Source organism: Carettochelys insculpta, chromosome 14 (assembly GCF_033958435.1).
Source record: "Carettochelys insculpta isolate YL-2023 chromosome 14, ASM3395843v1, whole genome shotgun sequence".
In the NCBI taxonomy this organism is placed as follows: Eukaryota; Metazoa; Chordata; order Testudines; family Carettochelyidae; genus Carettochelys; species Carettochelys insculpta.
Genome location: NC_134150.1, coordinates 3,280,893 through 3,307,895, shown reverse-complemented (window position 1 = coordinate 3,307,895; position 27,003 = coordinate 3,280,893). Strand labels below are relative to the sequence as shown.

General features: G+C 61.8%; 1 protein-coding gene across 1 annotated transcript; it reads right to left on the bottom strand.

Moving 5' to 3' along the window:
• Positions 1-25: 25 nt before the first annotated feature.
• Positions 26-27,003, bottom strand: MMP15 (matrix metallopeptidase 15). The gene is made up of 10 exons (XM_075008676.1): positions 26,626-27,003; positions 14,074-14,222; positions 13,503-13,625; positions 11,867-12,174; positions 10,498-10,659; positions 9,549-9,790; positions 9,046-9,184; positions 8,317-8,467; positions 7,322-7,437; positions 26-5,926 (listed from the first exon to the last, which is right to left on the bottom strand). The coding sequence occupies exons 1-10, from the start codon at positions 26,749-26,751 to the stop codon at positions 5,451-5,453; spliced, it is 1,992 nt and encodes a 663-aa protein (XP_074864777.1). The 5' UTR covers positions 26,752-27,003; the 3' UTR covers positions 26-5,450.

The following is a 27,003-nucleotide window of genomic DNA, read 5'->3' as shown; positions in this document are numbered from 1 at the left end:
GAGCTCACAGGAGGCTGAACACCAGGCGAACCATCTTTTATTGTCTCGTAAAAACAGACCATCTCGTCCCGGCTGGACCAGCTCCTCCATTGTTAGGCGCTCCACCAACGGCCCCTGCCCGGGGCCCCTGCAGTGCACAGCGAGGGGCTGGCAAGCTGCACGCCCAGCTGTGGAGCCAGGACCACATTCAAAGCCCAGCTCCCTTGAGAGCTTGTCCCCCACCCCAGCCGGCATAGAAGGGCAGGAAATGGCACTGAAACGACCAGGTCCCTTTGCTAGCAGCTTTAAACCTGCTCGGCAATCTCACCGGCTGGGCAACAAAGGCCCCACGCAGCCAAGCTGATAAGGCGCGGTGGCCATGCAGCCTGCAGTGGTTCCCAGGCTCGGCTGGTGGCACAAGGAAATGGGTCCTTGGCAGCTGGGCTGGCTAGGCCTTGGACTATGGGGAAAGTTCGCTGGGGCTGCACAGGAGTGCCTGGGATTGGACAGGGAAGGAGGCGTTTTGGGGCTGGGGGCGGTGGGGGGGGTGGCCCTGCACACTAGGATGGAGAAACACTGGGTAGAGGCCTCCAGGAGCGGAGCAGGCTTGCGGGGGGGCGGGCAGTTGAAGAGGCATCGGGCACCCTGGAGAAGATGGGGTAGCCCGAGAGCCTGCGCCAGGGTAGGACTAAAGGGGAAAGCCCAGCACAGGACTGAGCAGCATTGGCCGAGCTGGGTCCCAGCCCCAGAAGAGCCAGTGTGCTCCTGGCCGAGGCTGAGGGGACACAGCTGGGAGGTAAACTGGGCTCAGAGGGGGGGGGGGCACCGCATGGCCTTGTCCCCTTGCCCAGCGTGCCAGGCCCTCACCGCCTCCTTGTGTGAATGCAGCCCCACACAAAGCACACCACCTTTCCTCCCAGCCCCACTGTTCCTCTGCGTGCCCGCGGCCCGACTCCTAAATTCAGCCAGCCAGGCCTGTGCTGTGCCTGATGCAACCTCCTGGAGAAGTGGCTCCAGGACCGAGCTCCTCGGTGGCGTCTCTTGCCAAGAAAACTCAAGCCGTGAACAGTCTAGCCCCTTCCTCATGAGCCACCACGCCCCAGGCCTGCCCAGTGCCGGAGATGGCTCCTGGTTCAGCAAGGACAGGAGAAGGCCTGAGCGAGGCCCTCGCTGTCCACGAACGCGGCTGACAGCCAGCAACGCCAAGACCAGCTCCTTCCGCAGTGTACTCAGAGGGGCAACGGGGCCGGCTGGCAGCCAGGAATCAGGCCGAAGGATATTTGCTGCATAACAGCATCTATTCCCAACTCCGGGGGTCCAGGTCCGCCGCCCTCCTGGCCCTGATTGCGGAGCGAGCCTGAGCCGAGTGCCTGGACACCCCAACGATGGGTAACTGAAGCCTTGGCTAAGCAGCGCCTGTTTGTTTCCTGGCTAAGACCACCAGTCACAGCCCAGCTACCCAGCATGAGCAGGGCTGAAGGCCAGGCCACCACACGGCCTCCTGAGATAGGTAGCATCAGGCACCAGGAGCATCCGACCTCGTTAACCCCTCGCAGGGCCCACGGCGGAATTAGCTGGCGCTTGCCCCATGCTCAGCTGTGTTAGCCTCGCCTGGTTAGCTGCCAGACCTGGGCCCTGCCCTGCAGGCAGCTTATAGTCCCATCCAACACAGGGCTCAGCACCTGCTGCTGTCAGACTTCCCCCCCCCCAACGGTGCCTCCTGGGGGCAGTGGCTATTGAGGACACTGAGCAGCTGAGCGGGTTGGCCGTGGTACCCAGCCGCACCCCACAGCTCTTCAGCTCCACGGCTGGGCAGACTGGGACTAGCTCCATGGCCTGGCCTGCTCCTCCCCGACTCTGAGGGGGCAGCTGCTTCACGGCCGCCAAAGGGGCCAGATCCTGTCAGCCGCAGAGCACCCATAAAACCTGCTGAAAGGAGCGGCAGGGGCTCAGCACCAGGGCAGGCCTGGGCCTCCAGGGAGGCCTCGGCGCCGTAAGAGGATCTGCAGCGAATTGCTGGGTGGCTGAAGTGAGTCCTGCTCAGGAGCAGCTGGGGAGGCAGGAGACGGCTGCCCACGGCTGGGTTGGTAGGGTTTATTGTGTAGCAGTTAAACATGACCAGCATGGACGTTTAAAAAAACTCCAACGCGCGCACGCGCACACACACGCACGAGACGGACACACAGCACAAAGGACAGGGCCAGGCATCCTCCAGGCCTCTCGCTGCGCCGGGGGGGGGGGGGCTCTGTGCTCCACCCCCTGCCGGAGCAGATAGCTGGTCTCCCATCCAGCCCCCTTCCTTGGGGCACGGGAAAGACAGGGGGCAGCCCTCCAGCACCAGTGCCTGGTGCCCCACGGGGAAACCTCAGGTTCACATTTTAATGGGGGGGCTGGAGCTCAGACCCTGGCAGTGAGACGCCTAAATTTCTCTGAGCTGCATCACCCTGGGGAGCCAACCCCGGCCTGCCTGGCCAGAGGCTGCTTCAGGACCCCTTCCGAGCAGGTGGCTGGGAACGCACAGGCAGAGGACTGCGGGTCCCATGCCATGAGGAGTGGCACCCCTGCAAGGTCCCCTCAGCAGGGTCAGAGACCCCCAGGGCACATGGAAGGGGTTAGGCAGAGCAAGGGGGAAGGCAGGGATCTGGCCCAGCCCTGGCCTGAGACGCCCTTTCTCCAGCGCCCACCTGCACACTCAAAAGAGGAGCGATTTTCCATCCCTTAAAGCCAAGGGGTCTGGGAGCGCCTGGCCCCGGCCCAGCTCTGCCGTCCAGCTGGGCTCTGGGAGGGGAAAGGCTCATGCTGAGCAGCCCTGGGAACAGGGAAAGCAAGCGGCCGAGCCAAGGAAAGGCTTTTTCCAAACAAAGGAGACCTTGCAGTCGCTGCCGGGGAAACGCTGGGCCGGTGCCTTCCCAGGGAGCGGGTTAGGCAGAGGGGACTGAGCAAAGCCAGCGTTTGTGGGGGCTCCAAGGCCTCGGGGACTCCAGCCAGACTCTCCATGCCTCAGACTGGAGGCTCCCTGGCCTGGGAGAAGCTCTTGCCCTTGGGATACCACCTGGGGCACCCACAGGTGCTACGGAGCTCAAGTGGCCAGGAAACAGCAACAGCCTGAACCCGCGACTCCAGGGAGGCAGCCCCTAGCCACGGCCGGGGCGGGGGGCCCTCAGGATCCCTGCTTCCTGGTCCTTTGCCCTGGGGAACAGCTCCACTCCGTCTCAAGGCCAGGGAGCTGACCCACCCACCCAGGGAGACCTCCTCACCCAGCTGCTGCTACACAGGCCCAGAGGCAGGGGGCAGGCTGCCAGGGCCCATGTGGTGCCCGTCCAACAACCCTGTCCATGGGACCAGATCCTCAGCTGGTCTGCGCCTGCCTTCCCCCCCCAACCCCGAAATCAATGGGGCTTTGAGGGTTTACACCAACTGGACAGTTACCCTAATGGCACCCCCCTTCCTCCACCTCAGCGGCTAACGGGCCCGACTCTGGACCTCCCCGCCCCCCGCAAACCCACCCATGTTCCACTCTGCCCTGGAGAACAGGCAGATTGGGCCGGTCCCGGTCCGGCCTCCAGGAGTCACACCCGTGACACTGTGCTAAGCCCCCTTGGACGGTGAAGGCGGCAGGGCTGGTGCACGGGTCGGGGTCGGGGCAGCGGGTTCTGCAGCAGGAAGGGCCCCTGGGGTTGCGGGCTCCAGTAACTGCTCGCGGGGATCCCCACTCTCTGGGGCCGGGGCGGTGCCCCTTTACAACCGGCTTCGGGGGGCAGCGGCAAGGTGCCTGTCCGGGGGCTTGCCAGGCTGCCGCCCCTCCTGCCTTGCAGCCCCCCTCCTGAGGCTTGTTCCGCCCACGCCGGGCGCCTGGGGCTGGCTGCCCCTGGCTCCCAATAAAGCTGCTCAAGTTTCGAAGCCGCACCTCCCCCTCCATGGCGCTCCCCGGCTCAGAGCCAGGAGAACCAGCCCCCTTCCCCCAGCGCCGGGCGGCCGTTGTGGAAGTTGTGGGGGGGGGGGGGGCAAAGGAAGTGGAGGAAAAGCAGCTCCAGGAGGACTTCCCTCCTCAGAGCATCGTCCCCACGGACGGAGGGAGGGAGGCCCTGCTGGGAGCGGAACAGCGTCAGGCTGGGGTGGGGGGAAGCCTTCCTGGGGCTGGGTCAAGACGGCTGGTATCTTGAGGTGCCTGATCCCCCACGTTTTCCAGCTCCAGCCCTTTAAAACAGGAACTACACGCAGTGATGTCACCTCCCCTGCGGCCGCCTGGCCCGAAAGCCCAGCCCAGCACGCCTTGAAACCGAGCAGGGCCGGGGAACCAGCCGCCAGACCCCAGCGAGCCAACTTCTCTTCCACCTGCAGCTCTGCAAGCCGAGCAGACCCCCCTTCCCCCCAGCTATTCCAGCTCTGGGACCCCCAGGCTCAGCCAATGCCCCTCAGCCCTTCTGACTTCTCTGCTTTCCTCCACAGGGCCTCAGATCCAGAGTCCTGGCCAGGCCCCATTAAAATCCCTGCTCAACCTTAGGCTGAGGCCATGCAACTCACGTCACCTGTGAGCTGAGCCAGGACTGGCATTCGTGCTCCTGCAGTGCCCCACCTCCCGCCCCCTTGTTGTACCCAGGCCCTGAGACGCCTTGGAAAGCCAGCGGCCATGGGCGGACCGGGGGAAGCAGCTCCCAGGATTGTCCTGGACCCTGCTGCAGCAGGAGGGGAAAAGTTGTTGCTCGAAGTTAGCCCGGGGCAGACGGAGGCAGGAGGACAGGGAGACGCAGTGTGTGGGGCGGCTGGCCCCGCACCCCGGGGAGAAGCAGGGCTGCACGGACCCCCAGCTTCTGGAGACAGGGAGGGGCGCTCTCCCTGAAACAGACCTGAGAGCTAGAGGGCCTCAGCTGAGCCGAGGTGCAGGGCTTCTCCGATGGGATTCTGGGGACCCTGCCCAGGAAGGGGCTTCCCTCGGGGATGGGCCAGCCTGGTGGTGGGTCTGGCACGGAGCCAGCCGGAGCAGGGATCCCAGCCGGCACGCAGCACCGAGCAGCTCAGACAACAAACACGAGCGGATACAACCAAGCTCAGGGGGCATTTTGAGTCCTGTCCCTCCCAGCCTGGGGCTGAGCTGAGAGCCCAGCGGCCAGAGGCAGTTCTAAGCCCCACTAGGGCCCAGGTGCTTCGGCGAAGCAGAGATGAGGGCCCACAGCCAATGCCTGGCCCCCGCTGCCGGCCCGGCGGCGACGACAGCATGGACGCAGCCACCAGGGAGCAAGCAGAGTGGGGGGGGGGGGCAACCATCTCTGCCCCCCCCAGCAGGAGGCCTTGAGCCAGGTCCTGGGAAGGTGGAGGGTGGCCGTAGGCACCGTCCGAGGCAAGCGGACCTGGCCGAGCGCATTCAACATGTGCAAAATCTTGGTGTGGTCGACTGGGAACAGCTCCGGGGAGTTCGTCTTTGTTAGCACCATGGTGGGGGGAGAGGGGCGGGGGGCCGGGCGGGTGCAGGCTCAGACCCACTCCTGCAAGGATCGTTTGCAATAGAGCAGCATCCGAGGGGCCCCCTTCCTGTGCATCTGGACAATGGCGGAGATGAGCCCCAGCACGCAAAGCAGCAGCACCAGGGGCACCAGCACCATGACGATGCTCATGGTTCGCGTGTACTTGTCTATCTGCACCACGATGTCCACGTCGTTGCCCTGGGTGGGGCTGCCGTAGTCGTCCTCTTCCTCGTCTTCCTCCTCCTCCCGGCCGCCGGGTTGTGCTTCGGCCTCCCCCTCCCGGTCCTCGCCCGTCCCCCGGCTGTCTGGGTTGAAGGGAGGCCTGTCCAGGTCCGGCCATCGGTGCCCAGGGTCGGGCTCTGGCACCAGGGCCTCGTGGCAGCCCATGAAGTCCCGCAGGATGGACTTGGGGTACCCCGGCTCCGTTTTCAAGCGCTCGTTGTCAAACTTCCAGTACTTGGTGCCTTTGTAGAAATAGGTGTAGGCTGGAAGGGAGCCAGTGAAAGCCGGTTAGCACCACGGGAACTGCTAACTGCTCAGCCACACCCAGAATCACCCACTCTAGCATCCTGCCCCATCCCGCCAGGGAGTCACCTCGTCCGATATTCTGCCCCCCCGCTGCATTGCATTGTTTGACACGCTTGTCTCTGATGCCTCGGGAGGAGGAGAATAAAGCTTGTGATAATGCACCGACAACCTGTGCAATATGAGAGTGTCTGTATTTCTGTGTTACGTCCTGACCCCTGCAGTGATGCCCTGAAGCATGAGAGTGAATTTCCTCTTAGTGCAAACACACTGGATGGTGTAATTACTCAGCACCCTCCTTTCGAAAAGCCAGTCCCAGGAGCTGACCCTACTGCTCCCAAAATAGCACGGAGCACTTTGTTTGCTACATCCTGCTGGGAGGCTGTTCCCCGCCTGGGAAAAACAATTCCCTGTGCACGATCGGTGCCCCGAGGGAGCTCAGCAGCCCAGCACCTGCTGAACAGAACAGAAGATGAGCATTGTTCGGCTGAGCCAGGTTATGCTCCAGTGACCGGGAAATGCAGGAGAGGAAATTGGAACTTCCTGCAACTCCGAATGAGGCGCTCGGCGTGGGTGAGGGAATGAGTCCCGTGCCTTCTGCAGGCTCAAAGGACAAAGCCAGTCACCATTTCTACCCCGCAGCGCCTGGCTCAGTGTAATGCAGTACCAGGAGGCAGGTAACCCTTTGGCACCAGGCCTAGAGGCTGGGGCAGGCTTCAGGGCACCTGCCATGGGGTCCACAGGTTGGGTAGGCTCATGAAAAAGCAATCAGCTGCTTCTCAGAGCACGAAAGCGAGGTGCAGCTCATAACGCGGAGTGCTGGGGGGGACAGAGGTCGCACACAGAGACAGCGACAGGACCCTGTCCCCACAGAGAGGCCTCTCATTTTGCCTGTGTCTGTCTGGCCCCAATGGCCCAGAGGTCACGAGGCTCGAGAGAAAGGGATGGAGAGGGCCCTCCCTGTAATCTTTGCAGCCGGAGTAGCAGCTCCCCCACTGCTCCCCACGGAGAGCTTGGGCGGCTACCCAGGAGAGAGTCACGTGCCACAAAGCTGATTATCAGCCGGCAGTGTGGGTCTATGGGTGGTCCACATCCACGCGGGCCACAGTGCTTATAAAATTTATTCCGCACATGGATGGAAAAAATTAGCAGGAACCCTGTGCTCCCCCCCAGCCCCTTGTGGAAGGCCACAAGGGGGCGGGGTGTCTGTTATCCCTAGAGCACCAAGGGCCAATCACCAGCTGATGTCACTGGGTGCAGCTTCCCTGGAGCCGAGGCTGACACAGGCGCTGCTGGGCAGCATGGGAGGAGGGTTCCCACACGGGGGTGACGAAGGGCCCTTGCGTCTCACTCACAGGCATCCGAGCTCAGGAAGGCCCCCTTGGGCCCGGGAGGGACCCCCACCCACACGGTGATCGGCTTCGGGTAGCCGGGATCCACGGCGTGGGCCTCCTCGTTAAAGCGCCAGTACCTGCATGAAACAGGGCAGCCCAGGTTACTTCCTGACCCCTGCAGGGATGGACTTATGCCCTGAAGCATGAGTGTTAATTTCTCTTAGCGCAGGGCAGTTACTTAGCACCCTCCTTTTGAAACCCCAGGTTCACCCTCCTTCCGGCGTGCGGCGACGGGGAAGCGTTCACCTCCGTCCCCAGCTTAGGGCCAGCAGGGGGCACCCCATCCGCTTCAGTGGCAGGAAGGGCAGGAGAACACCCATCCCGGTCCGACCAGCTGCTCAGAGACACGTAAAACACCCCCTCTGAAACCTCAGCGCGCTGCAGACCTGGAAGGAGCAGCACCCGCCGCCGCGTTCCACAGGAGGGGAAACCGAGGCACACAGCCAGGCAGTGCTTTGCCAAGGCCAGCGGCAGAACCGGGACTAGAAGGCAGGAGTTTGGTCTCCCTGTTTGGTGCGTCGGAAGGCCCTACGACCACTGGCTCCTGCCCGCAGGGAGCAGAGCACACAGCCACCCCCTGCACACCCAGAGGTTTGAGCCCTTCCCTTCCCCCGCATTTCCTGCTGCTCAGCCCAGCTCCACCATCTCCCCTTCGCGGCACGGAGCTGCCAGCGCAGGTGAAGGGAAGGCGGCAGCTCCAATCCCAGGTGAAATCCACCAAGCGGCAGAAACTCTCTCGGATCAAGTGGTAGAAGGGCTGGTGCGCAGGATGAGACACACAGGGCTGGCTCCAACCCCATGGGACTCTACCACTGGCAGCAGGATGATCAGCCACGCTCAGCACAACTGGGGAAACTGAGGCACGGGCCCCCGGGCGCCCAGCGAGTCAGCTGCCCCAACAGCCAGGCCGCTGCTCTGAACCCCACCCCCTGCCCAGCCCCTCCGCGCCAACCCACCTGTCCCCGCGGAAGAAGAAGGTGTGTCCCGTGGGCTCCCACCAGATGGCAGCGTCGATCTTGTCGTAGGGGATGCCCTGCCCGTAGCTGGTGAGGGGCTGGGGGTACCCGGGCTCCAGGTTGGCCTCTCGGAAAAGCCAATATCTGTCCCCTAGGAAAGGCGGAGGTGGTGGGAGAGCCATGAGTCATGCATGGGGCTGGGCACTGTGCCCTGCTGGGGCCCACGGGCCCCCCTGGACAGGCAGCCAGGCCCACACGCTGCTACGGTGCTGAGAAACCCCTTGGGCAAAGCTCAGTGCCCGCATCCCAGCGCCTGGCCCAACGCCACCCTCAGCAACAGCACCCCCTGCTGGCCACCTCAGCTCCTAGGGCTCCTCCTCACTCTGCCTGACCCTGGGCCCCAGCGGGCTGAGATGGGGGGCTGCCCCATGCCCTGAGCTTTCACCCTAGCTTTGGCTCAGCTGGGGGTGGGATGGGAACCCAGGGCAGGGGCTGTGGGGCAGGGGCTGAGGTGGAGGGGGGAGCCCAGGGCCGTGGGGCAGGGGCTGTGGGGCAGGGGCTGAGGTGGAGCGGGGAGCCCAGGGCTGTGGGCACTGGCTGAGGTGGAGGGGGGAGCCCAGGGCCATGGGGCACTGGCCAGGAGTGGGGGGTAGCGTCTGCCCAGCTCTGGGAGCGACAGTCGCTCACGGGCCCCCCAGGACGCCTCCCCAACCCCGCTCCGTCTCTCACCTTTGAAGAACACAAACTTGCCGTCGTGTCTCTCGTAGGCCGCGTCGATGTCCCCGGGCAGGCCCCTCCAGAAGTGCCCGATGGGCATGGGGTAGTTGTCCAGCACCCGGTTATGCCGAACTCTCCAGAACCAGCGGCCCTTTAAGACAACGGCCCGCCGGGCTGCAGGCTCAGCCTGGCCGAAGGGAAGGGCGCGTGGGGAGCCAGGCTGAACAGCAGGGGCTGGTGGGACAGCAGGCCAAGGGGGCAGCCCCGTCACCCTCCCAGAGCCCCTGGGCCCCCTCCCCGAGCTCAGCGCAAGGCCAGGGCTTGGCCCTTCTGCCACCAGGCCCGGGCGGATCTTGCTACATGCTGCAGTGCAGGTCTTGGGGGTGCGGGGGGTGCAGCGGGCCGGGCCAAGGCTCCCACTGGGGTGTCTGGAGAGGAGCAGAGCTCAGGGCCTGGCCCTGTAGCCAGGCGGGATGGAGGGAGGCGCAGGCGGATGGTGAGATGGCACCTGGTACCTTAAACACGAACATTTCCCCACGTAGCACAGCTACAGTGTCGAAGTCCCCGTCGCAGATGTTGGGCCCATACTGGTCAGGCCGGTCGGTGGTCCTGGGCCGTGCTGGGTGGCCTGGGTTGGGGGGCCGATCTGGTCTGCCCCGGGGAGGCGGCTTGGGGGGTCTGTGGTCCGGCTTTCCAGGGCCGCGGGGAGTCACTGTCGGGAGGGCTCGGGTGGGCTGGGGCTGCCCATCAGGGGCACCTGGGAAAGAGGAAGGGGCAGTGAGGGATCGCCCCCCCAGCATCTAACCAAGCCAGCAGTGCTGGTGCCTCTCTGTGCCCCCAGTGCCATGAGATCTCGGCACACGGCACCAAAACTCAGGCTCCTGCCGCTCCTGAGGAATCGCTGCCAGCCGTACGGGGTCTATGACAGCCGGAGCAGGGCAGGGTACTCACTAGATGGGCCAGATTCTTCCGGGACGGTGGCTCAATTTTTTCCTTGGTGGGGGGACAGGGCGGAAAACAGCCGCTCCAAGCATCTTCCAGCCGCCTGCCCCCAAACCTCCCGACGCAGGAGGGGAAAACCATCAACTCCGCACTGCCTGCTACAAAAGCTTTTCTCTGGCCCCCTAAGTTCCCAAACCGCAGCCCCCAGCCAAGGACAGGCAACGCTGGGCGAGGCGGCCCCAACCCTGTGCTCCACCCCCAGTGTCACGCCCTCTGCAGAGCTACCCTCGCAGCCCAGCACGACAGCTCTGCGGAGAGGGGGCTGGGCCCCCGTGGCCAGCCACTTCCAGCTGGGGTGACGCGGGGCAGCTGCCCTGGGTGGCAGGGGGCTGAGCAGGCATTAAGCGCAGCAGCCAAGGGTTAATGCTTGGTGGCAGCAGAAGGGACTTTGATCCTGTCTAGCTCCGCTCCCCATGGGGATGGGCCGGCTGCGCCCCCGGTGCCCTTGCAGACCCCGCTCACCATACAGCTGCTGAATGCCCCTGAGGTCGTCCTCGGGCAGCTGGAAGTTCTCCGTGTCCATCCACTGGTAGAAGGGCGCCATGATGGCGCTGGGGTTGCTGGAGTGCTCCAAGCCCAGCGAGTGCCCCAGCTCGTGGACGGCCACGAGGAAGAGATTGTTGCCTGGGAGGGTGGGAGGGACGGGCCGTCAGAGCCTGGGTCTCCCGCAGCCCAGCAGCCGAAGGGTTAACAACCCATTTCCCCTCCCCCAGCCGCCTTGTTCCAAGGGAGGGGCGTTCTGGCCCAGGACCTAGGGCAGCCAGGCCCCCTCCCTGACCAGGGGCTAGACAGATGGTGTATGGGACCCCGACCCAGCGCATCACCGTGAGATCAGGACAGCCTGCCCCATGCACTGGCCGGCCCTTCAGCCAGAGACAGCTGCCTCCTCCACCCTGCCAGCTGCGGTCCCACCGCTGTCCAACTCTCGGCCTTAGCTATAGACTCCTGCGTGCTACGGCCAGAGGGGACTGCCGTGATGACCTCGCGCGCCCCCTGCACAACGCGGCAAACCCAGCCTCAAGCCCGTAACTTACGGCTGAGCTACTGCGGGGTTTTTTGTTTTTCAGGCACAATGAAGACTTCAAGGGATGGAGAACCCCCGGCCTCCCTGGGTGCACTGTTCCGAGAGCGAATTACCCTCCCTCGTGAAAACCGGCCCCTCATTCCAGCCTACCCCTGTCTAGCTGCAGCTTCTTATCAGTCTTTTCTGGCTAGATAAGAAAGATGGTCTCTTCCCTAGGTAGAGGGGAAGTGCACACTGATCTCAGCCTTCTGAGCTCTTTCTTTTCTTCTCTGAACCCTTTCCAAAATCCCTGGCTGTAACCATTAGTCATTCCTACCTAGAGCTGGAAAGCGAACCCAGGAGTCCTGACTCCCAGCCCCCGCCCCCACTGTAACCACTAGTCGCTCCCACCCAGAGCTGGAAAGCGAACCCAGGAGTCCTGACCCCCAGCCCCACTGCTGTAACCACTAGTCGCTCTCACCCAGAGCTGGAAAGCGAACCCAGGAGTCCTGACTCCCAGCCCCTCTGCTGTAACCACTAGTCGCTCCCACCCAGAGCTGGAAAGCGAACCCAGGAGTCCTGACCCCCAGCCCCTCTGCTGTAACCACTAGTCGCTCCCACCCAGAGCTGGAAAGTGAACCCAGGAGTCCTGACCCCCAGCCCCTCTGCTGTAACCACTAGTCGCTCCCACTCAGAGCTGGAAAGCGAACCATGGAGTCCTGCTGCTTCAGCCGCATGAGTTTTTCTGCCCCATAATCATGGTGCCGGCCTATGCCCGGGACTCACCCTCCCCACCCCCAGCCTCTCCCACGTGCCAGCCAGCCTCACCCAACACATCGGTGTTCTCCAGCGTCCACGGCTCATCCGAGTCGAAGTGCGTGTCCCCTCCCATGCCGGGGCCGGGGAAGTACGCGTGGGCCAGGAAGCCCCCGACGCCGTCAAAGGGGGAGCTGTCCCCATGGAAACCAGAGGCGAAGAGCACCATGATGTCTGCCGCCTTCCTCCTCCGGTGCCGGATGTCATCATAGGGGACCTCTTGGAAGACCAGGGGCGTGGACCGCTCCCACACCCGGAAGGCTCGGCGGATGGCCTCGGACGAGGGGTACCGCCCCAGCTTCTCCGTGTAGTTCTGGATGCTAGAGGAACAGAGCCGGGGGTGGGCGGGGGCGCGTGGGGACATCTGGGCTGCCAGCCCCGGGAGGGGGACGGTCACCTCCCCCCCAAACGCAGTCTCAGGGGGTTTACTCCTGGATTCTAAAACGCTCCGAGCCCTTCCCCAGCAGGGACCGCGCCCAGCTCCGAGGCTCAGTGCTGGGGAACCTGCTTCCACTGACGTCAATGGCAAACAGCCCTTTGGCTTCGGGGGGGAGACAGGCGAGCCCCCACATCCCCCGTGAGCAGCAGAGGCACGAGCTCTGGCTCAGCCCCTCGGGGTGGGGCGAGGGAGGGACGTGGGCATGGGGCCAGCAGGTTACATCAAGCTCCGAGACCCTGAATGCTGGGCCCTGCCCTCCCCTCGGGGCTCCAGTCTGGGGTCTGTTGGTCCCTTGGCAAAGGGCCAGACGTGGCCTTTTATCACCTCGCTGCATGCCCTGGGATCGCTTGAGCGGCACGGCCCTGAGGTTTACAACCGCCAGGGACAGGGGGCAAAGCAAGCAACAGGCCCCCATCCTGAGCTGGGAAGGGGACCTTGCTCCTGGAGCGACTAGTGGTTATGGTGGGGGGGGCTGGGAGTCAGGACTCCTGGGTTCGCTTTGCAGCTCTGGGTGGGAGCGACTAGTGGTTATGGTGGGGGGGGCTGGGAGTCAGGACTCCTGGGTTCGCTTTGCAGCTCTGGGTGGGAGCGACTAGTGGTTATGGTGGGGCGGGGCTGGGAGTCAGGACTCCTGGGTTCGCTTTGCAGCTCTGGGTGGGAGCGACTAGTGGTTATGGTGGGGCGGGGCTGGGAGTCAGGACTCCTGGGTTCGCTTTGCAGCTCTGGGTGGGAGCGACTAGTGGTTATGGTGGGGGCCAGGGGGCGGGGGGCTGGGAGCCAAGCCCCGGGACAGCCAGGGGAGCTGCAGTGACTCACCCAGCCAGGGAGCTCGCTTGCCCCAAGGGGACTGGAGACAGCAGAGCCCCTGGCGGGCCAGGCCGACACCCAGCACTGGCTTGCTTTGCAGTGGGTGCTGCTCAGCTGAAATAATGCCCCCAGGGAGTTTGATGGAAGATCGCTGGAGCCCGGCCCCTCTGCAGAGCAGCTTCTGGTCCCTAGCCTGCTGCCACCGGTTGGGGGGCTGCGCCGTGGGCGCGACCCGCCTGCGCTCACCCCGTTCCCCAGCAGGAGCAGCTGCACTCAGTGGGATGACATTCCCCTGAACCCGCCGCACGTGCCAGTGGGGCCCTGCTGCCTCCCGCGTGGGGCCGTAGGAGCCTGAGAGGCGCAGAGCGCCAAGCCGAGGCTCAGCAGGCTGCCGGCCGGTACCTGTAGGTCAGGTGGGACTGGCTCCAGCGTCGCCCGGTGAGCGCGTATCGTCTCCGCCGCATGTTGGCTTTGAGCTGGACTCCAAACTGATCCGGGACGCCGCAGCGGGGCCGCTTCATCCACCTGCGGGAAGCCAAGGCCAGCCGCCGCCGTATGAGAGCCGAGAGCCTGTGGCTCACGCTGGGACTCGGCGCGTCCGACAGCAGGAGTGGGGCCGGGGCCAGGACCACTGGCTCTGGGGGTGGGGGACCGGCACCCTGCAGCAGGTGCTGTAGCAGACCGGACCTAGACTCTGCTAACCCCAGGGAAGCTCGGTGTCTGGGTGCCAGAGAGCGCCCGGCCGTGGGATGTCCTGGCTGGGGCAGTGAAGGGGAGGTCTGGAAAATGCAGGACATGGGGAGCTGGGCTCCTGCGGGGCTGTAATAAGAAGTGGACAGTCTCCTCCGTCACCCAGGGAAAGGGGCTGCCCTGGGTCGGCCCTCCCACCCCGCCACTTGGGACTGCGGAGCCAGCGGCAGCCCCAGGGCGGGGAGCGCCAGGGCGGTAACTCCTCTCCCTCCCACGCGCTTACAGCTTCGTCTCCTCGTCCAGGACGCCCGTCACCGGGATCCCGTAGAACCGCTGCATCTCGGAGAGGGCGGAGGCCAGGGTCTGAGCCGAGCGCATGGTGGACATCTGCCGGCTGGGCTGGGGGAGGTACCCGTAGAGCCGGAGCCAGGCCTGCAAGGGAGGCAGGAGGGTTGCAAGTGGAGCCTTCCCATGCCTGACTGGCACGCTGGGCCGGGCCAGGAGAAAACAGTGCCAGTCCGGCCTTTGCGTGGCTACCAAGCTGGCCCTGGAGGGGGAGTCTCCACAGCCCTGTTCCCAGCCCACGGGAAACGGCTTCCTCGGACAGGCCAGGCAGATGCTCCGAGGCGGCCCCGCCCAAGCAGCAAGGCCGGCTTTGCGTGCGTCCTGCTGGCGACGAGGTGCCAGGTTCCCAAGGCTCCAATTTCCTCAGCTATTTCCACATCACTGGGACAAGCCCAGGCGCCCCACTGCCGGGAATGGATCCCCCTTGCTGCCTTCTTGGGGGGGGGCCCTCCACCCCTCCCCTCCCGGCACTGCCCCAAGTGAGCGACAAGGGGTTAGGGACTGCCTGCAGGGGCTGCCTTTACCCCAGTCAGGGCCCTTAGATATAAATAAATAATTCTAGCAAGAAGTGGGGGGAGGCCTGGGGACCCAGCCTGCTGCAGCCCCCGGGGCTGTTTGCATTCCAGACCCAGGAGGCTCTGGGGGGCTCTTTACACACAGATAATAAGGCTTTGATCTCCCTCTGGTTCTTCCAGCCCTTTGCTTTTATTTACCTGCTATTTTTACCCTCCCTGTTGCACCCCGGGGGGTGGGTCTGCCAGGCTGCCGGATCCCAGCTTGGGTCGCCCTGCCGGGTAGTAACAACAGCTGGCAACCCCCCCCTCCCCCAGTTGTCACAGCAAGGGGTGGAAAGCCAGGCGCTGTGCCAATCACATGGGCAGGGCGATTCCAGGAAGCAGCAGCACGCGGGAGCATGCTGGCCAGGAATAGAGCCCGGGGGTGGCACATCCAAATGGAGGCGGGCCAGCTTCCTGGCTCTGTACCACGGCACCAAGACCAGGCTGCTGAGTTACCGGCGGCGGGCAGCCCCGAGCCCTTCTGTAGCCTGGCACGCACCAGCCAAGCCGGTTCCTTATTTCTCAGCTCTGCAGAGCCCAAAGGAGCCCAGGGGACTTCAAAGGGGTTGCAGATTAACACCTCCGTCACCTCTACGGGGAAGCAGGACACAGCAGAGCAAATGGCAGGCTGGGAAGAGGTGTGTGTGTGATGGTTCAGGGAGGGGGAGGCAGCGTGGTCCGGACTGGGCACGGTGATAGAGTGGGGGCGTGAGGATTTAAGTCCCCTGGTTGGGTTGCTTGTGTTTCCTCATGCCCCCGAGTACCTGGGGGTGGGCGCCTCAGTTTCCCTGGGCACAGCCTCGGTGCGTAGCAGTGATGGGCACTGCGGGGTGCTGACTGCTCCCAAGTACACAAGGGCCCTCCAGGCTCTTTGTAACCCAGACAACCAGGTGACCCCTTTCTTCCCCAGGAAACAGGATGGGGCAGGAGGAGGGGCCTGGCTGGTTGGAAGTGGAGCTGGGCTGGTGAGTGGGGCAATCTGGTCTGGTCTGGCTGGAGAGGGAGGAAGGGGACCAGGGCCCGGCTCGGGAACCCCTCTGGGCCCCTCTCCCCAAGCTGGATGGTGCTGACAAGTGTGTTCTGCGCTGGGTCCCCGTCGCCTAATAAGCTCCTGTTCTCCTGAACAGGACCCACGTCTGCCTGTGAATGGCAGGGCAAGGCCTGGGGACCCCCCATGCTCCGTGCCAGGCACTCGTGCAGGAGATCGGAGATGTGGGATCCAGTCCTGCTGCAGATTCGGGGGCGGGGGGGGTCTACACAGCAAAGAAAAACGCACAGCAGGCCTGTGCGGGGCTCTGCGGCAGGGCGGTTACATTGCTGCAAAGCCACGCTGGCTTGGGTCCAGGCTCTAGGACCCTCTGGGGTGGGATGGTCACAGAGCCCCAAGTCCATTGGCAGGGGGGCAGCTGCGGGTTTTTCTTTATTGTGTAGACACACCCTGCGCATCCTTGGGTTAGCCTCTGGCTAGCGTGCAAGGAGCTGAACTGAATATCCAGCCCCTTAAGGCCTCCTTTTCGGAAGCACCACAAACCCATTGCCAGCACTTGTGCAAATGGGGCCAGTCCCGGCCCTGGGCTGCCTCAGTTTCCCCAGCAGTCAAAGGAGGGCAGTGATTCCTGCTTTGGTAAAGCGTGGCGGGTTGTAAGCGTGGCAAGCGAATCAGAGCCCCCTCCCTGCCCGGAGGAGCTCCCAGCCCAGGTTAGACCCGGGGGTGGAGAAGACAGAGAGGACCAGAGGAAGATCTGCCCAGCCAACGACAGAGCAGAGATTGTTTTCCCACCGGATGCTTCCTGTTCGTTCAGTTTCCTGGAACATCCGTGGGGGAGGGGTGGTAAATGGAGGCCGCCCGGCAGTGGCGAAAGCAGGCAAAAGGCAGCGCCAGGGAACCAGGCGGTTTCTTTGCGCGAAGAACCTCAAGCAAAACTGGCTGAGCCAACCCAGCCAGGGCTTGGCGGAGCAGCTGATGGCTCTTGGACCGGGGCTGAGGCCAGAGGGGGCGGGATAGGTCCATCTGCAGAGTCAGCTCTTCCCCGGCCCGCTGGGCTGCCTGGAGAAGAAATTATTGCTTCCTGCCAAGCGCCCAGAGCGCTGCAAGGCCGAGACCAGCCTAGCACCACCCATAGGGATGCAGGGGATGCAGGAGGTGGAGCCCGAGGGGCTGGGAGCTGCGCTCCTTCCTCTAACCTGCCCCTGGCTGAGCAGCGTCTCCAGCGGGGTCTCCTCCACCAGCTCCCAGGCTGGAGACGGAAGAAGCTCCATTGTTGCAAATCCACAGCTCGACAAGGGCCAGGCTAGCAAATGGCTGAGCCACCAAGCTTCCCCCGCGGGGCTGTCAGCAGGCCTGGCGGCCGCTTAGACCACAAAGCAGCCCAGAGAGCACTGCCTTTGAGGGACTCTGCTACAGAGGTGGGAGAAGCACCCCAAAAGGTACTTGAGTAAAAGGACAGCTGTTTGGCGGGGTGGGGTGGAGATGTACTTAAGTACAAGTCACCAGGGCCCCCCTGGAGAACTACTCCAGAAGTACACAAATGTCACATCCTGACTGTACTCAAGTACCCGGAAGGGAAAGCGGCTGCACTTTTACTCAAGTAGCTTTGCAGGTATTTCTCTCACCTCTGCCCTGCAAGGTGAACTGCATCGGGTGGGCCCTGGGCTTAGCAGGGCAGACGTGGGAGAAGTACCTGAAAAGCTACTTGAGTAAAAGTGCAGCTGTTTCCCTTCTGGGTACTTGAGTACAATCAGGACATGACGTGTGTGCGCGCATGTACTTTTTCTCACGGAGTTTTCCTGAGGGGCACTGGCGCCTTGTACTTAAGTACATTTCTCCCCCATCCCCCGGCCGCTGCATTGTTACTCCCGTAACTTTCTGGGTACTTTTCCCACCTCTGGCCTTGACTCTCTCGTCAGATACCAAGACTGATGGGCCCTAAATAAAGGTCCATGAAAGCAGCTGTAGGCCGGGTTACAGACCCAACTTGAAATGCCGCAGTCACCCACGGAGCCTGGCCTGTGTGGCTTGAACTCAGGGTGTGATGGGACCCTCCCTACTTGGGAGCATTTAGCTTCAGTAGCCGTGGCTGGAGATTACTGGAGAGGGGCCCAGCCTTGGGCTTTGTGAAATCAGGACTCTCTCCACCTGCTTTAGGCCTGTCTGCCATGCTACAAGTGCCAGGACGACTGATTATTAACAGACCTCGCCGGATCAACGGGGAGCCAGGCCCATGCGAGATCCTAACCCCAGGAGCAGGGGCTGCTTGGGTGCGGGGGTCCGGGCCTCGGCAGAGCACCCATGGCTGACACCCTGTGACCTTTCCAGTGCCCAGGGCGTGTCCTGGGCAAACATCTGCATAACGCTGTGACCAAGCCTGGGCATGGCAGAGGAAAGGGCTCGCTGGCTGCCCGGTCCCCCATGGACAATGCCCGCAGGGCATCAGCCCGGCTGGCAGGACTGGTCAAACAGCTCGTGCAGCCCAAGGCAGCACACAGCCAGTGGGGCTGGGGCAGCCAGCGCGTGGGGCCCAAGGTGGCTCCTCTCTGTTCCCTGGCAACGGCTCCCAACTGATAATGGCTTCCGGGCCCAGTCACACCAAGGCTCCCGGGGTGGGGGGGCTGCGTCGCTGACTCAACCGAGGGCAGGGCCGGGCTTCTCGCCAACCCCAGCTCCACGCAAGGGCTGGGAGAGGTTCTTGGAACCCATTAAGAGCAGTGATCATGTTTCCTCCTGCCCTGACAGCCTGTGCGCGCCCGTTCCCGAGAGCCGGCCTGATTTCCTCCGGGCGGAGGGACGAGGTTTCTCCTCCACCGACCCATTCGCTAATTGATTCACCGCACTTTCAGCTACGGGCAAGAAGGGTCGGTTTCAATTCGTACCCAGCCGCCCCTGCTGAGATGGGGCCCCTGGGTGGCCCAGCCCCCCACGGCAGCCCCTGCTTCCCAGGACACCAGACGAGGCAGAAAGGAAAGACCAGCTCCCCCTTGTACTGCTGCAGGGGGCTTCAGGCAGGGCACGTGGGGCAAGCTGAGAAGTCTACTCCCCGCAGTGCTCCAGCCCCGGGAAAAACTGTGCCCATCACCATGGCGTCTGGCAGCCATCCAGTCAGCCCTGGGGAGGAGCTGGCCAGGCTGGGTAGGAATCAGCTTGGCTCTGAGCCCGGCGGTGGGGGAGGCAGACACGCACAATCTTTGGGCATGCAGAGGCCATGTGCTGGCAGAATCCAGACCCCCCTGCCAGAGGCATGGCTGGTGACTCAGCCTGCAGTCCTGCTCATCCCAGGTAGGTGGCTGGAGGGGTACAAGGACCGGGCTGGGGCACAGTCCCAAAAGGACTGCAGCTGAGCCAGAGAGAGCTGAGTCGGGGCCAGGAGTCTGCTCTCCGACCAGACAGCCCCATGAAACCAGCACTGCACGGCACCGGCTAGCCATCGGCAGCTGGTGGTAGGGCCACCGAGCTAAGCAATGCCAGGCCTTGAGGAGAACCCCTCTCCTCAGGGCCCTTGCTGGGTGCAGCCACCAGCTCGAAAGGCAGGCTGTGTGGCTTAGCTGGCTAAAGCCCCTTCCTAGCAAACAGGAGATCTGGGGTTGGATTCCTAGTAGCACCCAGCTGCTCGGCTTTATGGGCAGCTGGGGCTGGCCACTTGCAGGATACTGGCCTAGATGGCACAGCTGGAAAGCTGCCACCAGCTGGTCTTGCTTAACAAGGACCCTTTTGCAATACTGAGCCTGGGTATTTCTTCCCCCTACTTCCGGGGAAGCTTTGCTTAGATCCAGTAGTGAAGGAATGAATGAATTACCCAGGAGCCCTGTGTTTCCCCAGTGGTGTTCCACCATGTGGAAATAAGGGTTCCGCTAGAAAATTCCATTACAAGAGCTGGTGCCTCTGCGGCTCCCTGCCCTGCTGAAACAGTAGAACTACCTTTAATTAGTTTAACGGCCGGCAGGACAGATCCAGCCATTAAACCATTATTTGAGCAGGGACAGGGAGCTGCAGGAAGCCCTTCGCTCGCCCTGCCACTTGACCGGCCAAACCCCTCTGGCAGGCACAGCTCAGCTCACCTCCACCAGCAGAACACCTCCATGCCAGCCTTCCTTCTGTGGGCCGCATGTGGCCACCTGGTGTAGGTTCCCCAGCCAGGCTCAGAGAGGGATTAGTGCTGCGGGTCAGTTTGGGGCTGAGGTGGGTTAAGCCTGGGGATCGGGGGGAGAGGGGCTGAGGGAGGTAAAGCCTAGAGATGGGGGGGCATGTTTGGGGGCCAAGGCAGAGTAGAGCCTGGAGATGGGGTTCTGCAAACGTCTTTTGAGTTTAAAAGGGTTCCATGGCCAAACAAAACTGGGTAACACTGCAGAAGCCCCTTGCTTATTTAGTTTTGAGATCCCAGTTTATTTCTTGGCTGTTACCCCTCTAAGTTTTTAACATGCTACAAACGTTTGCATTGACGTGAGGGGGCGCTGAGCAGGCTAGTATCATGGACGGGGGCAGCTGAGGTTCTGGGGGCCCAAGAAGCTGGGTGTGGCAGCTTGGCTGGGGTTGGGGCGGGGGGAAATCAGCACGAGGGTTCTGCTAAAATGTTCACCAGTGAAACAGATCGAATGGCGCCATTTGACTGACATTGTTAGACTTCAGAGTGAACGGTCTGACAAACATTCCATCAACAGCCTTAGCTGCTTTGGTTCACCCTCCCTGTGCATTTTTTAAGGTTTCCCCTGCGATTATGAGGGCACTCGAAAATCCACACGGCTACATGGGAGCACAGTCCTGCAGCAAGCGGTGGGACCCCTGAAGACAGGCAGCCCCCAGACGGAGTCAGGCCCCTGCACTGCCTGAATAGGCTTCTCAGCCGCCACCAGGGATTGGGATGCTCATTTCCCACTGATTTTCACTGGAGGAGAGCGTCCAGTCCTTCAGCTGGTGCGTGTGGGCCCCTGTGACTAGCCGCTCACACCAGGAAGTGGACTCCGCTTACACATAAGAACATTAAGAATGGCCATACTGGGTCAGACCAAAGGTCCATCCAGCCCAGTATCCCGTCTGCCGACGGTGGCCAATGCCAGGTGCCCCAGAGAAGGAGAACAGAAGACAATGATCAAGTGATTTATCTCCTGCCATCCATCTCCTGCCCTTGTTATGAAGGCTAGGGGCACCATACTTTATCCCTGGCTAATAGCCATTTATGGACCTAACCTGCAAAAATTTATCAAGCTCTTTTTTAAACCCTAATAGAGTCCTGGCCTTCACAGCCTCCTCGGGCAAGGAGTTCCACAGGTTGACTGTGCGCTGTGTGAAGAAAAATTTCCTTCTATTAGTTTTGAACCTACTACACATCAATTTCATTTGGTGTCCCCTAGTTCTTGTATTATGGGACAAGGTAAACAATTTTTCTATATTCACTTTCTCCACACCATTCATGATTTTATATACCTCTATCATATCGCCCCTCAATCGCCTTTTTTCCAGACTGAAAAGTCCCAGTCTCTCTAGCCCCTCCCCATATGGGACCCTTTCCAAGCCCCTAATCATCTTAGTCGCCCTTTTCTGAACCTTTTCTAATGCCAATATATCTTTTTTGAGGTGAGGAGACCACATCTGCACGCAGTACTCAAGATGTGGGCGTACCATAGTTTTATATAGGGGAAGTATGATATCTTTTGTCTTATTATCGATCCCTTTTTTAATAATTCCTAACATCCTATTTGCTTTACTAACTGCCGCTGCACACTGCGTGGATGTCTTCAGAGAACTATCCACTATAACTCCAAGATCCCTTTCCTGATCTGTCGTAGCTAAATTTGACCCCATCATGTTGTACGTGTAATTTGGGTTATTTTTTCCAATGTGCATTACCTTACACTTACCCACATTAAATTTCATTTGCCATTTTGCTGCCCAATCACTCAGTTTGCTGAGATCTTTTTGTAGTTCTTCACAATCCCTTTTGGTTTTGACTGTCCTGAACAACTTGGTGTCATCTGCAAACTTTGCCACCTCACTGCTTACCTCATTTTCTAGATCATTGATGAACAAGTTCAGTTAACTCAGGGACTGATTCCGAGGGAAGCAGTGCCCTGCAAAGCCCCACTGACTGCAAGGGGAGCTGCCTGCCGCTTATCAAAAGCCTCAGCGGCTGTAGGGGCAAAATGCAGGCAGTGGGGTGCCCTGCCCCTGAGATCTCAACCCACTAGAAGCTTTTATTCCCATTTCACAGAGGCAGGAAAGCAAGGCACAGAAAGGGGCTCGTGCCTAATTCCACAGTCAGTTACTGGCAGAGCTCCTGTCCACTTGCCATCTGCTGTGACCGCCAGGTAACTGCCTCCCACACCCACAGGGAAGGAGAGAGCAGCTTTTACACCTATATAAACACAAACAACCCCCCTGAGCTGGGTTGTGTGCTGAAAATAAAACCCACCAGGGCCCTCTCCTGCAACACACAAGCAATCAGACTATCCTTTTTGCCCTCCGCGGGACATTTTCATCACCAGGTCAGCGGAGAATCAGCTATTTCCAAAGCATGGAAAGAACATCCCAGGAACACCGTAGGTGATGCTAATCCAGCTAAGGCGCACACTGCCCTGAAGAGTTTATTCTATTATAGACATTGAGAGACTGCGAGAAGCAAAGGGACAGAAATTCACTGGCGAAGTTGGGACGAGCGCACGCATTCCCCGACTCCCACGTCATAAGCCTTGCGCCTTGCCTGCCACCCTGGCCCTTTGGGTTCTCTGCAAGGATTGTGCCCTGAACATTTCACAGCACTGAAGAGACTACAAGAGCCCCATTGTAACTCAGCTACACAACTCCCACACTTTAGCACCCAGCATTTCACAGTGCACAAGGGGCAGAAGCTCTCTGGAGCGGCCAACCCGTCCTCTACCAAACTAGTCACGTCGTTCTGAAGAGAGTGACTGTTCACGCCTACCAGCCACACTCAATGGGTGTAGAGGGTTACTTGAGAGATCAGTAACCATTTGCGAGCAGGGAGTCTTGGCCTGATGATCAGGCAGCTGTTTCTTTGCACTCTAGGGGACGTAAGGACCTGCAGGCATGGGTCTAGCCCCCCACTGCGTTAGGGGCTGTACAATAACAGAACAAGAGAGACAATTCCCTGGTCTTCAGTGGGAGACCTTGAAATTTCTGGTACCCGCTGACTTTTGCTATGCAAGTGAAACCTTCCATTCACCTGAATCCTTCCGACAAAGATCACCCCCTTTTCAATGCTCTTCGTCCGGCTTTTGAATCCTAGTTTCTCTGTAACTCCCACTGCAATCCCAGCCAGTTTTCAAGCCAAGCCTGAATGTGAACGTTTCAGTCTGCTGCCCTCTACCAGATGCTTTGTTCCCTGCACGCTGGGAGCTGCCTTTGGGCTGGGAGTGGACGCACCGTTAGATGGCTTGCTTTTTTGATTTTTTTCCCCCCTGCAATGGGTGGTTTAAAATGCAGGAGAGGATAGAAATGGAGATGGGCCTTTCATTTGTATTATGGGAATCTGGCCACTGGTGCACAGGGGAAATGAGTCAGAACTGCACAGCAAATCTTTGCAGAGCATCAGGATGCTTGCGCTTGCAAAAGACCAAGTACTTGCCCCCTACCTAAGGTGCCAGTGCCATCCCTGTAATGGTGCATGCTAATTAGACACCACACGTCTATGTGGAACGCCGAATTCTCAGACTAAACAGGCCCTCAAGATAAAGATCTACTACATATTTGAGAGCTTCTGTCTGTCCACCCCAGCTCTTTACCAATTACAGGTGTTCTAGGACCCCCACATTTGGTATACAGGTTTGTCTTATCAGAGCTTAAAGCAAGGTAAAGATTGGCCTGTGCCAGGAAGATGGGATGTGCCGGGAATGGGATTGTTTCTCCTAAACCCGTATAGAAAGGAGACAGGCACTAGGCCGGTGAAAGGGGCCAGCTGGGGGCCATGCCTCCCTCATCCGGGACTCCACAGATCCAACCATCCCACTGCCAACATCTTTGGGGGTTGGGGGGAAGACAGCGAAGCTATCCCCACTCCCCTGATTCACACTAGACCATTGTTGGTTGTTCCTCTTTGTCAGGGAGTGAGGAATGGTGCAGTTTGCAGCATTCCACACTGGCTGGGGACAGCTGGGGGCAGATGAATCTGGGCTTGCCCCAGTTGGGGGAAAAAACATGCACCCCTCCCCCGACCGTGTCCCCCTGGAGCTGCAGCAGCCACGGGGAGGTGCTTCTTCCCTGGCCCCACACTGCTGCAGTGGGAGAGGGCTGGGGCACTCCTGTTGCCCCAGGGCATCCTGAACCCTCCTCCCCAGCGCACTGATTTAAATGAGGCACATGCATTTTCCATTTTACTTCCCAAAAAACAGAAATGTAAGGACCCCAGGGAGTCTTCTAATAGGCTGTAACTGTCAAAGAGAGACACCTTCGGTGTTCCCCGCCCGCCCCAAATCAGCTCTCCCTGCACTGACTGGGATGCCTGGCAAGGCCACTGGAGCATGCCCTCAAAGGGGGGCTGCCACCTTGCCCTACGGGGTCTCCTGAAGTCTCCATGTTTTGGGGCAGGGCTGGCGTGGGCAGCGCACAGGGGCTAGTTGCTTTGGACCACAGCTGCAGTCTCTGCAAGTGAGATGGGCAGCCTACACCCCCAACCGTTGCCACACTGCCTGGCTCCGTGCGCCAGCAGAGCCGGGGTAACATCTTCCCAGGGACAGCTGGGATACTGCCAGCCCCGGGAACGAGGCCAGCCCACATGGAAGCCTCCAAGGCCAGCGGGAGTTCAACCCAAGGGTGTCCTGGCAAGCCAGCTCAATGCACACATGGGGCAAGGCTGGGGCCTGTCCAGATTCCTAAGCATTTAGAGTCCCCACTGCAAGGCCAGGTTTGCACCCCGTGCTTTTCCAGGGTGGGCTGCACCCCCACCAGGCAGGACAAAGTGGCAGGCACCTGCTGGGCAGAGGGGGAACCCAGCTCTGTAACAGGAGCCGGGAGCAGGAATTCCCTGCCCTACCCAGCCTGGTGCATTATGATCCGGTTCAGGCTTGGCAGCTGTGAGGAGATGGCCTAGGTGCTGGGGGAAGGGACGCTGCATGAGTCCAGGCAGAGCAGCTGGGTGGGAAAGAGGCGTCCAGATAACGCCGGAGACAGACTCCGCTCCGGAGGCTGCGAACCCCCCGATTGCACTCCCCAGGCATGCTTCAAGGGCGGCAGTGAGACAGCCACCCGGTGCAAGGGAAACGGCTGCAGACACCCCGCAAATCCCTGCTGCCTCCCGCTGGCCTGGCCTGGCCTGGCCTTCCAGGGCTCCACCTGCTGCTCCACCGGCCCTGCCGAGCTCGGGCTCTCCCACTGGGGCGGAGCAGCTTTGTGCTACAACCTGCCGAGGGCCCTCTCTGCAGCCCAGTTCTTCACCCCCAGCTCGAGCAGCCGGCCCCACCTTGGGCCATGAGAGTTCCACTGGCAGACAGCGCGGGAAACACCTCGTCACTAGCTACCGGGCTGGCACAAGGCTCACAGCCACCCTACTCCTTGTGGGCTGCTAACATCTAGTCCATCGCCCGGCTTGCCGCTGGGTAGGAAGAGACGCCCCCAACGTGAATGGCTCTGCTGGCTCCACGCTCACCAGGGTCCTTTGTCTGCCTCGGCTGTCCTTGACCCAGAACGCGTCGGCATCACAGCGCCTCTGCATCCATCAGCAGGCACCTGCCTCCTTCCCAGCCCGGCTGAGCTTTCAGGGCTGGTGGGCAGGGAGCAGAGCGCCGTGGGCGGGGCAAACCGGGTCTCGGACTTGGGGAGGGTTAAGCGACTTCACGGGGATAAAGAAGGAGCAACACATGCTGCCCCAGCTCGAGTCTATTACCGCATGCTGTCAACAGCTGGGCTGCGTCCTTCCCATTCAACGCCCCCAGCTCCACCCCTGCCAGCCAGACCCCTTCCGAGCTCGGTTGTGCGTTCGTCACAATGGACTTCGGTCCTCTTCCGCAGCAGCCCCGGCTACAGCCTGCCTCGCTGTTCCAGTCCTGGACCAGCCGTGGCTGCGGGGCTCGAGCGTCCGGTGAGAGACGCCGCAGCATGACCTGGCCAGCACGAGGCGGGGGACTACAAGCCTTGGGCCTCGTTTCCTTTTCATTGGCAGGCACATCCCATTTCACCCAGGCACCGTCTTCCTCAGTGGAACAGGCGTAAGAGCCTACACCTGGGGATGCGGCTCTGGCACCTGGTCCAGTGTTTTTCTGAAGGCCTGTTCCCCCATTAGGCCCCATGACAGTCCCAACAACCCCTCCAGTGGGGTCCCCAATGAGCAACAAACAGCTTCCGCTTCCAGCTGGGAGTTTGGCCCACTGCTTCTGTAGCATTTCAGCCTGTGGCAGCCCAGGGCCTGGCGGTCCCGGCAGGGGCCGAGCGCCTTCCACGCATACAGAAGCGGGGATCGGCCACTCGCCTGCAAGGTCAGGTGCCTAGAGAGCCAGAGGCCCAGAGCAGGAGGCAACTTCCAGCCTCCTGCATGGGAGCAGCTGTACTGGAAGCAGGTTGGAGTGTCCTCTGCCATTCAAGTGGCATGTGCATCTCCCCGGAGCCAGCAGCCCCGGGGGAAGCCGGGCTAGACAATGGGCCGGGAGGAGACAGTGCACAGCAACTTGCAGCAGGTGCAAAGGTGAGGCAGGGAAGCCAAAGGGACGGGAGGGGGACACCAGCTAAAGCCTCGTGGAAGAGCCATCCCTGCTGCCGAGGGAGCCGGTCAGCAGCGAGCAGGTCCAAGGCACAGGGTCGGGCAAATCAGGGCAAGCTGGGGAGCCAAAAGCACTGGGGAAGGGGGGATTCGGGGCCCAGCAGCCAAGATCCAGCCAGCAGCAGGGCCAGGACGTCAGCCCCTGCCCCGGTGCCCGGGCTGCGCCCGCACTGGGGGTGAGGGATCCCCCGCGCCCGGCCAGGCGCCCCCGCGGTCCCCGGGAAGCGCGCCCCCTACCTCGGCATTGAGGTCTCCGTCCCCCGCCGCCCCTCCGCGCCCCGCCAGCAGCAGCAGCAGCAGGAGGCTCCAGGCCGCTGGGGTGAGGCTCGGGCTCCGGCGCGGCAGCCGCGTCCTCCCGCCCATGGTGCGGTGCGGTGCGGTGCGGTGCGGGAGCGGGGCCGCAGCGGAGGGAGCCCGGGCTCTGCTCTGCCCCGCCCCGCGCTAGGCGCCCGGGGCCCCGCTGCCTGCCGCGCCCGCGGCTCGCCGGGCCCGCATGGCTCCCGCCGCCGGGGGGCTGCGCTCAGGCGCCGTGGGCCGGGCCCGGCCCTGCTGCCCTCCCGGCGGGTCCCGCTGCAGCGCCCGGCGGAGCTCGCGCCGAGCAGCCCGGAGAGCGCG

Bases quoted from the DNA above. Each gene is read 5' to 3' on its own strand.
- MMP15 (XM_075008676.1), bottom strand. From the start codon at position 26,751: ATGGGCGGGAGGACGCGGCTGCCGCGCCGGAGCCCGAGCCTCACCCCA. The intron at 9,791-10,497 runs GTGAGCGGGGTC...CCTCTTTCCCAG, and splicing joins GGGCATTCAGCAGCTGTATG to GTGCCCCTGATGGGCAGCCC. The intron at 9,185-9,548 runs GTACCAGGTGCC...GTTGTCTTAAAG, and splicing joins GGGAAATGTTCGTGTTTAAG to GGCCGCTGGTTCTGGAGAGT.